The sequence below is a fragment of the Carassius gibelio genome, chromosome A16 (genome assembly GCF_023724105.1).
Source record: "Carassius gibelio isolate Cgi1373 ecotype wild population from Czech Republic chromosome A16, carGib1.2-hapl.c, whole genome shotgun sequence".
In the NCBI taxonomy this organism is placed as follows: Eukaryota; Metazoa; Chordata; class Actinopteri; order Cypriniformes; family Cyprinidae; genus Carassius; species Carassius gibelio.
The window spans coordinates 9,669,727-9,682,253 of record NC_068386.1 but is presented as its reverse complement, the minus strand read 5'-3'; the positions used below and the strand labels follow the sequence as shown (position 1 = coordinate 9,682,253).

Sequence of the window (12,527 nt, the reverse complement as noted above, 5' to 3'; positions counted from 1 at the left end):
TATTTTCAGAGAAATTTCTCAGTCCTTCTCTTTTTCTTTCTGTCACACCTTCACTACAGGAGGAAGTGTGCACACACACACACACACACAGATTTCTATCAGTATCTGTCTCTAAGGAGATTCTGACAAAGCAGCCTGCTCTCCTCCTACAGACCACACATACACTACCCATCCTTCATCATGAACTACACATCACAACACATCCTTAAACCACTGTAACAGAGTCTCAATAATTCTAATACCAGTTAATATATGATTATAATCCAATTAAGAGACTATGGGCCCTATTTTAACGATCTGAAACGCAAGTGTCAAAGCGCGAAGCGCAAGTAACTTTGTGGGCGGGTCTCGGCGCTGTTGCTATTTTCCCGGCGGGATAAATGGCTCTTGCGCCCGGCGCAAATCTAAAGTGGGTTGGTCTGAAGTAGCTTCATTATTCATAGGTGTGGTTTGGGCGTAACGTGAAATAAACCAATCAGAGCGTCATCCAACATTCCCTTTAAAAGCAGGTGCGCAAGTTCCATTATGGATTGCTATTATTATGGCGCATTTACCAGGCGCACGCCAGGAGCGGTTCACAGCCGAGGAGACAGATGTTCTTGTAAGAGAAGTGAAAGACAGAGAAGTTGTGTTGTATGGGGATGGGAGAAACCCACCCAAAATACACCACAATGATTCCCGTCATCTCATGTGTTAATATTTTTTTTAGTGTAACAATTTATGATATGCAAAAATAACTGTTGCATCTGTGTAGATTACATGAGCAAAGTGTATGCGCGTTGTGCACGCTATACATTATGGTCAAGCATGCGCCCTTAAAATAGCAGAATGAACAACGCGCAACGCGCCACTGACTTTAGACTAGGTTTTTTCTGGTCAGTGGCGCAATTGTTTAATGGAACAGCAAAATAGCACCAGGGATTGTTTGCGCCGGAACACGCCTCCTTTTTTGCGCTGAACCGCCCAGGGAGCGCAAGTTCATTCACTAGTTTAGCGACGTGCTTCTGTGGAGGGAAAAGCGCGCTTTGCGCGGGTGCAAAATAGGAATGACACATGCGTCGGTGTACAAAGTCAATTGCGCTGGGTGCAAGATAGGGCCCCAAGATGTATATTTCACAATGGAACGACTTGCAGCAGCTTCTCTCACCACATAGGAAATTATTAATTATTTAAAGGCGAAATAGGGTAGAAAAACACCAGGGGGCTGAGGGATGCAGTCACCTTGACTGAAAGAGGAAGGGTACACTCACATTCATGTACAAGAAGAGATTACATAATTGCAGACCACAATAATAGGGCATCCTCTAAAAAGCTTAAAAATTGAACAACACCCTGGTTGGGCACCTTAAAGCACATCATCACAGCCTGCTGGGATGAAATGTGAGATCAGAACCACCTGTCACCTGAACTAAATGATAACAATAAAAACCTAGTTGTGCCCTAGTTCTTTTTCTCACAATATGACATACTTATAGGTATGGATTTAGGATACTTAAGGTCACTGTACTTAGAATTTTTACACTGATGTTTAAATGTTTTTTTTTTTTTGTTGAGAGAGAGAGAGAGAGAGAGAGAGAGAGAGAAAGAGAGAGAGAGAAAGAAAATTGGCTAAAACTAATTATAATAACATATGAGTCATAATATAATAAAGTTTTGTGCAGTAGTATTTAAAGAAAGGACACAGTATCACTGACTTAGCCTTCGCTTCCTAAATTATTTACAAAGAGAGAAAGCTGGGTCGGAGAATCAGTTGCACAGTCAGATATAAAGCGTCTCACGGTTCTCAATTTACACATAGTAGGAATGCTTACACATGCACAAAAAACTTTGAAAAAACAGCCAAACAAATAACTTGCTAAGCTGAAGCACTGCTCACAATATACAAATGGTATCAGAGTGCAGCAGTCACACTGTAAATGCAGTGAGATGCAGCTGCACCGTCAGCTAATATAGCAGACTGAAAAACTACCTCTGAGCTCCCCAACTATTATTGACCATCAACTTGGCCACTTTCCCTGTTCAATAACAGGAGCAAATTACAGTAACGGTGGCAGATGCATTTGCCACACATACATTTGTTTTTCCATTGAGGCAGGACTTTCTAGTGGCTTCTATACTTTTTATTTTGAGCTAATTTTCTATCCCCTGAACCTGTACTCCCCATGACCTTTGTAACTGGTCAAAGTCAATATTCAAAAAGTCTTTCTTTTTACAAAATGATAAAAATACATTTAAGAAAGAAAAAAAATGAATTTGTTGTCACTGTTTTGTAAATCTGAGCAAATAAAATCCCAAATTTATATTTTGATTTATGATCAGAGTCATAAACACGCTGGCTCATACTGTACATATTTTACAGCACTTTATTATTATTCAAGTTATTTACCTATAGTCGCTAATAAATTTACATTCAAACAAAATAGCTTACTTCTGCATTGCAAAATAAGGTGAAAAAATTTACTGGACACCTTGAGTATCATGAAGTGTCCATTAGCAGCAGAGAAATCTCTAGAACATGCACTTCAGACATTCAATTAACCTTCAGAGATGTCATTACACAAGCGTTTTCACCCTGTAAAGGCCATTGTTCAGTAATTGCTTCATGAATTTATACACACTGAGATAGCTATTACAAACTAGGCACCAACATAACACAGGTATCATGCCTTGTGTCAAAATGCACCGAGCGGTCCGTCACTTAGCCAGTAATTTTAACTCTTCTAAAGACATAAGTAGGAGGGGAGACAGACATGCTTAAACCGCCTGTTACCCAGGTAAACCAGGTCTCCTTCGTTGAATATTAAGACATGGCAACATTTAATTAAGCAATGTACACAGCCATGGAGTGAAACAAGAGGCCAGTTAAAAGCCACTTGACAGTGAGTGTCCTCCTAATAGAATAGCTAAAAACTGTAAAAGAAAACTTACTGCAGCTCTGATCTGGGTTCTGACTCAACACACGACATTATGCACAAATGCTATTGAACTTAAGAAAGACTATTTAGTTTGAACTGCAAATCTTCCAATGGGTGATTGACATTTAATCATGACAAGATCGTAAATAAGATTTTTATATATATTGTTTTGCACTAGTATATCAGTGAGCTACAAATCTAGTGGTAGTATTCTGAGTACTGTTCATTCGCTTTAGTGAATTACCAACCAGACATCGGTTATCTGTAATATATTGATAGTTTACAAACACCAAACTAGCATAAGGTGACTCTTTAGAGTTCTTGGTTGAACAAAAATTGTTTGTCCAACCTTTACAAACAATATAGTGTCTCTTCCAACTTTCTAAAGTACAACAAGGGCTTATTATCTACCTGTTTGCTGGTTTCCTGTGGTCATGTTCATGGATTAACCAGCGTCGATTGATCCCATGTGTTTCTTTAGTCATTATAGTGTTAATTATAAAAACCCACCAGTCAAAACCTGGTTACACTGACTAATGTCAGGCACAGGAAAAGGGAAATGTGTAGACTAGAAATACAGAAGAGCAAACCTGATAACTAGACAACTGAAGAGGATCCGATCACAGACCAAGAAAAAATTTCCAAATAAAAGTTATGACATGAGAAGACAATAAAGACACAAAAACTGAATACTAATAATCTAAAGTGAGATAGATTCACATTCGAATAATTAATGGCACAATCAGATATTGCTGCAACAGTGATATTTCAAACAAACACATTTCCATACAGCTCTTATTATTGTAGTGCATGCTCTGCGGCTGGGTGAGTTCTGACTAGGTTTGTGTCCAATTACTCAGAGATTGAAAAATTATGTGAAATGACTGTGTAGTTGCATTCTTTGTTAGTTAAAGTGACTTAATTGTGTGCAATATTGCATGTTGTGGATGCGAGTAACCATTGCTGAGATGTCTACTCCAAGAAGTGTCATTTTTCTATGTATTGTTATGTCATATCATAAAAGCTTGTTTAATGTCACAGAATGCTTCTGTAATTTATGCTGTCAATGAGGTGTCATGTGATACTAAACAAGCTTTTATTGCAAACTTGCACAATGACTGAGCAACCAAATATGGAGCCTGTTAAGGTACTGTACATTACAGTCAGCTTTTTATAACAAATGATTGTCTTAAATATTTCAGACCTTAGATAACCTGGCCATGCTGCACTTATTTTATTGTTTAAGACAAGTTTAATGTTTGCATATTTTTACCAATAATCCCCAGCCAAAGATGCTGTACTACTAGCTGCTTGTTTTTACAGAAATTGACGGTTTCTCCATTTCCATTCTGCAGAGCTCTGCAAACTGAGGAGCGTGATGGAATGAATATTGGTTTTAAGATAGAGTGTGTAATAAATGAGAGCTGAATATGTGTATTTCAAAAACAAAAACAGCCATAAACCACTGCAGATGAATGAAGCCTGAAAAGCTCTATTTATTTATAGGACGCTCCCTGGAGCAAAACAACTTAGAGCCTACCCATGTGCCCTCACTGGCAAGAAGCGTGGCGATGTAGCATCTAAGAAGAAACCAGTATAAACCAGCCTGTACAGGAGAATATCTTCCTTTCTGTCTTAAGACAATTTTGTTAATAATATTAGCAAATATATACAGTGTACATAAACAGTCTACAGTCAAATATATACAGTCTACACATATACAGTCTAATGCCCAAATACACAGAGTGCATACCCCAATAGTTTATTATAAGACTTTATTTTGCTTAATGTTTAAGTGTGATTCAATTAAAATCTATTTGCAGTAAAATCAATATGAAATCCAAACAAACCCCATTTTTTATAGAATAAAGTCTCACCCTACATTTTTAAATGAAAATATACTGTCACTTTTGCTACCAAAAAGTATTTTTAATTTTCTGTCCAAATGACTTGTGACTGTGGTAAAGATAAATAGACATTTTATGCACCTATATTTAGGGATGCATTAATATTACTAGAAGCTGGCCAGTAGCCATTTTTTAAGGGAGTATTAGATGATAGCAAAGGTATAGCAAAGGTACCCAATAAATTAAAATCTCTTATACCAGTCGATAATTTATATGGTATCATATGGTATTTCATAGAATTTGAATGTGTGTAACACTGAAATGAGTCACTTTATGGAAGCAAAATGCTTTGCTAACATATTTCATGTTGACTGAGCATCTGACATAAGATAAACACGAAAGTGCTATTATAATCACAGTGCTCTGTTTTACCTCTCCAGATTAATCTCTAGTCACTTTACCCATTGTAACCCCCTTCCTCGTTTGAAAAAATCTAATCTCAATATTTAGCATGACATTTTTATAATCTCAGTCTGTTTGACTTCTCCTCCAATGTGAGAATCAGTAGCATCCTATGTAGCCTAATCTCTAATGGCAGACTAGGTCAAGATCCTTGCCCCCTGCTCTCCTGGGGGCCTGGCAGTCAGATTACACAGGAAACACATCTCGTCTTGCATTATTTATGGCACAGCGGTGTACTAACAGCACCCATCGATGCCATGTACACGACTGCCAGTGTGATTGTAGCCTGATTAACCCAGGCAACAAATTTAGCACTTTTCCCCATTAAGCAAGCAGCACTACAAACATCTGTGCAATGAATGAGCAGAAGAGCATCTCTCTCTCTACATTCAAGTGCAACCATGTGCATGTGCTTGTACGAAATCATAAATTACTCATTTTGGAGTTTAAAATTAGCATGGACAATGACTAAGGCTCCAAGGACGCAATGACCTCTAAGTCAGCAGTGTAGGGGGAAGGGTGCTGGAATAACAGCAATTGGCAGAATATAAGAATTGAAGGTTTTAGTTTGGCTGCAGTGGTAGTGTCTCTGTCCAGGGTACTGAAAGCACTCTGCCAGCCACTATGACTTGTCGTGATTGGCTGAAAGCTACATTTTAATACTGTGACGTCACAGCACTGCTGATTTGTCTTTGCGAGTGGCATCAGTGCAGCACCATCTTTCACTCTTTTACTTTCACACACTGCAGACAGAGCATCAACAGTGTTGCAACATTTGATTTGTAGTTGCTAAAAGTCATGGACAGACAGAAAGAGCAAGCTAGAGCGATGCAGATGGGAAGAGACAAAGAGAAAGAAAAAGAGTGAGACTGATTCATAGAGATGCACTGAAAAATTCATCTTAGCCAGTATGCATTATTCTCCCTTGAGTAATGTGGTGAGTTTAATGTATCTCATAAGCTAACGTAAATTTTACTCTGATTAAGCTGTAAGAGAAGCTCTTTAAATCAGCACTTTGATTGAAATGACACCCTGGTGGCCTCAACAGCCTCTTTTTTCTTGTGAAAAGATTAACAATTTCCTTCTTTAGTCCCTCCCATCTAGCAGTCATATAACTCCTTATGGTTATTAGACAAAATGAATTTGTATCATAATACTGTTGATGCTTGACTCCCTGCCAATTGTCTGGCCCCACATTGCCATTCTACCTTCAGTATCCACAAATAGTATTGACAGAATGAACCAAATGCCTATGAGTATTTTTCATTCCTTTTTTCTTGACTCATCTATAAATATACATAGTACTGCAAATATGCATCCAATTAGAATTAGATTTTAAACAAAGCAGGGAAACAAAATATATAATCAGCAGCCAAAACAAACATCATGTTTTCATTTAATTTAGAAAATAAGCATCTTAACATTGCTAACATTTGCAGAAATTTCACCTATAAAATGCTGATATAATTGTCCAACAGCACTGGGTTGGTTCATTGTTTTGTGGTACTCTGCCATTTGCATGTTCTTATCAGTATTGGGATTTTTTTGTGAATCTTTCTGCAGGTAACATCAATAAATCAGTAGTAGGTGATGACAAGTGTCTTTATGAGTTAATCGTTGGAATCATTCATTCAACTGATTAGATCAAAATGCCAAATCATTCAAATTGGAAGATGGAAACAAGTGGCTGTCTTTGATTTATTCACTCAACTGAATCGTTCACAAACATTGGTTCAGGGACTAAACACCACCATTGTGTTACTAGAGGATGCGCTACAGTTTTGCTGGGCTTCCTTTGAAAACATTTTCATTGGTGGAGCAAACATAAAGAAACTGGCAGTAATTTACTAGCAGTAAGTTATTCAATATTAACCCCTTATTGTAAATTTCCTAAACAGTTTGTTCACATTCATGTATTAGGACATTTTTTGTTTGAATAAAGTTGTTTCAAGGTGCTATCAAATATCACACAGAGAAATATTTTGGACAAAAAGATTGTTTGTTTATTGTCAAAAGTGTAGCAATGTAATCAAAGCTCACACAAGTCACTTACAAACGGCCTTCTGTGTGAACATGCCAAATCTGAATGAACATTTAATAACTGAAGGAGAAATTTTTTATCCTCATATGAAATTCCTGATTGCATGGATTCCTGTTGAAATTACTGGATTTTGACTGGAAAATTTTATTGAACAGAGGTAATGAGCAAAAAAAGTTGTTAATTTTGAAAAGTATTTTTAAAGTAAAGTAAGACGATGACAAGACAATGATAAGGTCAATAAACGATACATTTTTACTATATCAAAATGCAATATCGTTGATTATAAAAGACGAGATACATTTTTTTTTTTTTAAATCTGTAGCAAAAATCTATTTTTATTTTTGTCAAAAAAAAAAAACATTATTGTGGACTGCTGTATATGCCTCTACCATACAAGCTTTTATGTGTGCGGTTGCCAGATATCAAGAGTTCAAATCCGCAAATCAGTGCTACTTATATATTTTCTTTTTTTATTAGATTAACTATTAAACAGAACGACGAAAATGTGATGAAAAGTTTCCATTGACTAAAACTAAACTAAAAAGCTTAGACATTTAGTCGACTAAAACTTGACTAAACAACAACATAACAAGATTGATTAAATATGATAACTATAAAAGTACATTTGACACCAGGACTAAGACTAAGACTAATTGAAAAGGCTAACAGTAAAGCTAAGACTAAATTAAAAATGGCTGACAAAATAAACACTATAGCAGAACAAGTCCATAGTAAATGTAATGATCTACATGGTTACTGCTAGGACACCTGTGTGAACTTAAGGAAAAATTACTACATGCATCCACTAATATCACCTTAATGACAGTTGGTAAGACATAATTGCAAAATTAGTAAAGAAATGTTAAGTTAGTTCTGAGAAAAGCTCAGATGTTTAAAATGATGCTAAAATGTTTAAACAATCCAGGAAGGATTTGGAAACAATACAAGTGAGGTGAAATAAATCATCTTATAGTCTACACAAAATCAAAAAAATCAAGACAAGCCACGTTATTATACTGAAATGAGTGTACATTACAAAATGGGAGGTGAACTAATGATGAGTCAGAACATTAAATAGATTGCTGAGGAATTGACTCAATGCTGAATGGTGCATACAAAATACTGAGGGGTTTGAAACAATAAATAAACAGAATAAATATGCAGCAAGGGGAGATCACATGGATCGAAACCAAAGAATAAACTTCTAACCATGTGATTTTGTCCCGAGCCACACAGTTGAATTGCTTATCCCTGATTTAACTGACTTGTTCTGACTACCCATGCTCCTCTGAGACAGATGTGGGTGTGTCACAGTGCTTAGGAGTTTGGGACACCTGCCACAAACGAAGACCTTTTGTGATGCTGATCAGGACTGTTTGAAAGCAATTGATTTAACACAATGCACCATATTTCAAAGAGAAAGTGCTCAAACTTCAGCATGAGCCCATTTTAAATGCTTTGTCCTATTTTTCATATAAATATGACATGCACTTTAATACACAAACTCTGCTTGAATTTGAAAGATTGTTTGCCTGTTTTGTGTCCAATTTCTTCCAACTCCTTTTACTACCAGTGTCCTGGGTAAATAACATGCATATTTTGTCATTCCATAAAATTACTTTACATGAAACACAGTAAGACATTTAGAGTTTTACACTATAATAGAATATCAAAGGGGTGGAAAGTCTGTATCAAATTCTTTACTTAATGTTTCTGGTGACATCCTCACCTTTGACCTGAATGAGGAATGTATAATTCAGCAGGGGTGAATCTGAGAAGCAATGAAAACGGACTGGGGCTACTGAAACCATTCCAGGCCACCGGCTGCGTAAGGTTGATTACTTTAGTCTAACTCTGAATACACTTCCTATTATGCTTCCAACATGGAGTACACTTACAGTAAACTTACAGTAAGTAGACAAAAGGTTATAGGGTATATAGTTAGAATACCTTGGCATTCAAAGTACATATTTCTTCCTATATTTTACATGCTAGACAGATGACAGACAGACAGACAGACAGACAGACAGACAGACAGACAGATAGATAGATAGATAGATAGATAGATAGATAGATAGAATTTTCCATATGAATGCATGAAATGCATTCAAACCAAATAAATTATTTTCCAAACAAATTACTTGGAAGACTGAGAAAAATTGTCTGCTTTTTTTCTCAGGCCATACAGTGGACGGAAGCCATGTTCTCTGCTCATTCTGTCATCTCTCTGATTTGTGACAGACACATTGTGAAATGAGTGCCCATTAGTCACAGAGCAATTGCACATCTCCATTCTACAATGCTGACACCAAAACATCACCATAGGCCCATCTAACCGATTCAATGGTATCTGATGACCTTTGAGGAGCCACTGCATGATCATAATAGGCAAAGGGGGCAAACAAACCATTAATAAGTTTATGGGTGAAAAGATGGTAGATATATTTGATAGGTATGAACAAGGTAAAGAAAGGTGTAATCTTAACCTGAACCCACTTACATTCGAGATGTTTTTTTTTAGGTGCCATCACTTCATGCGTGGTCGCTTTACACACCGCACGAGCCACCTCGGATCCCGTGAGGCTGTACTGCGCCGCGGCGATGCGGTCCGTCAAAGTCTGACCCGACATCCTCCGTCCCTCGCGGATTCAAACGCTCTTATTCCCGTGTAAAGAGACGCGTCGAGATGGTCCAAAGCGTCCACAAGAATGAGGCCCTTTAAATCGGATTCTCGGCCACAGTTTCCGATATTAATATGATGTGACTGTTATCGAGACCAAGCTGAGAAAAAGACTTTACCATGGATGATGAGCGACGGGCATATTTAAGGCAATACTAAATCATACTTTGTGTTTACTATAATAAATATTCCAGGTCAACGCCTGAGCCGTGTATTCGCCTCGTGTGGATGCGGGAGCATATAAAAGATGCGTAATGACGATTTATAACGCAAACAGGTATTTATAAAGAGTAAACGATGAGCATTAAGGTTATAGAAGACGATTTTTATGAAGTCTTAAAATATGTTCCTCGTTCTTTGAGCGTTGTATTGGAAGAGGCTGTCACGATGATGCTCGGCTCGACCAGTCGTCCTTCTCTCCTCCTCCAGATCAATGATTAATCTTCCTGACAAACACCGCTCGATGTGCAGTCACCCTAACATCCAAACGGCTTGCGTTGTTCTCCTCATCTCTAAAAAAAACGCTCGCCTTTCTTTTCCTTCACCCCGTGGCTATGTCCAGGTTTGGACAATTGCTGAACTAGGATGATGACACGCAGCGATAAACGGGAAGCCGCGGTCCCTGGCTGCTGGACTCAATATTTATTTATTTGTGCTATCACTCCGCCCCCACGCATGAGTCAGGTCACACGTCATTAAAACCCGATTGCGTTTTACCATCTGCGCTCAATGCAACTAATTGGGCTTTTTATTGCTGTTATAACTAGTGATGGGGATTTTGATTCGTATTCGAGCCTCGAGTCTTTTCAGTCAATTCGCCCCAAAAGATCCATTCAGTGGCTCTCCATGATTGAAAGAATGTTTAATAATCATGAATTTCCTTATCACGTTTGTCATCTGCTTGTTGTGACTTTTTTATGCTACATAAAACAACTAAATGTCATAAATAAATAAACTGTTTTATTTAAATAAAATAGGCTACTTGTCATTTATATTTTGTTGTACGGTCTCATTTTCCACATTCTTAACCCCCTTTCCTTTTAATCTGTTTGTTCAGTTCACACACAAACACTTCGGTTCATTCCGTTCGTTAACAAACGGAACACCGAGCACTCTAGCCGAAATTGTTCGAGTCTAACCACTAAAACACCAATTTATGAACGAACTAGAATCCTTAAAGTCAATGAATCGTTATAGGTGCAGTGTTCGAACTATACCGTGTCCTTAGGGGGAGCCCACTTTTTTTGGGGGGGGGGGGGGGGGGGGGGGGGTTAGAGGTCGTGCACAGGCGCATGCCTCAAATAAGGACTTACAACAGCTACAAGTGTATGCACTATTATACATTATCGACACGAGTGCTTCAAAAAAGGACTTATAATGACTTACAAAGATACATAACAGCTACAATATGCACTATTATACTTTATCGACACAAATTGATAGGTCAGGAAGACAGCCTTGAATGATGTTGCGGTCTCCTCCATTAATTTAGAATTCACCTCAATTACTTTATTTGGCAGAATCGCCTTTTGCTTAGTCAATGCCACTTCAATGGCCATCTTGTGTGCAATGCTGTCCCTGTATTTATATATAATTTTTCGCGACTGATTCTGAGCATTAATCATTAATCCACTCCTCAGACAAGTGCGTGCCAGGTACCTTTTCAGACAGAAGAAGGTTTTTTGCGTCCTTACAAGTTGTAACGAGTGGAAAAAAATGTGGCCCCTTTAAGAGCTGCGCGCTCCCTGTAAAACGGCATGCACTCTGTATGATAATGTATACAAGCGCGACTCGAATCCCCCATGTATGCGGGTAATCTCTGTTTGGAAATCATTTTGTTTTAATCTTGTTTGTTTTGTTTTGGTTACGCTGTGGACGGTGGAACATGGGACGGTGAGTTTTGTCTGGCCTAATAACTTTGTGAGCTACCCATATTTTGTCCCCCTCCTGACACAACGCGTTACAAAGTGATGCACCCCAAGCTTCCATCCTTAACACACAGCCATGTATGGCTCTTCCATTCTCTCCACTGCTGGCTGTTCCAGTTTAACGCGAGAGAGGACTCGAAGCAAGAAAGCAAGAGGGGTTAGGATCCCAGAGATTACTTTTCTTCAGCTTCATGCGTTTTCACAGTGGGCTTGGCTTGAGGTTTACCAGTGCTTTCAGCAAGTGAATCAGTCGTGCGTCATCACTACACAATTTCTTAATAAAACCAAAATTAATTGAACTACCTTGTTTTCTTTTTGCCCTAGCTATGATGCTATAACTGCATAATGGAAGGACTTTGCGCACGATAAATGGCCTCCAACGTTTATTTTTTCTACGAATCTATGACATACTAACATGTGGAATTTGCAGCGCAGCGCCCCCACACCTTCTGTAATCTTTATTGAAGTTAATTAGGTTTTAATCGCCGTCATGCATGAATGAATAATATTTTTGCCATCATAATCACATTACAAAACTGAAATTGCACTTAAAAATATTCACATTGTCAGTATTTTTTGAGACCCCCCAAAATTTCAGATTTCTCGTTTTCAGGGGAGCCCATGTCTTATTAAGGGGAGCCGAGCTCCCCCTAG

General features: G+C 38.0%; 1 protein-coding gene across 1 annotated transcript in view; it reads right to left on the bottom strand.

The window, feature by feature from the left end:
• The window catches only part of LOC128030546 (clathrin coat assembly protein AP180-like), a 35,577-nt gene extending 24,985 nt beyond the window's left edge, over positions 1-10,592 (bottom strand). The window contains exon 1 of the mRNA XM_052618260.1: positions 9,766-10,592. Within this exon, the coding sequence (XP_052474220.1) occupies positions 9,766-9,895 (130 nt within the window). The 5' untranslated portion in view covers positions 9,896-10,592. The remainder of the gene's footprint in view (positions 1-9,765) is intronic.
• Between the last annotated feature and the right edge of the window lie 1,935 nt (positions 10,593-12,527).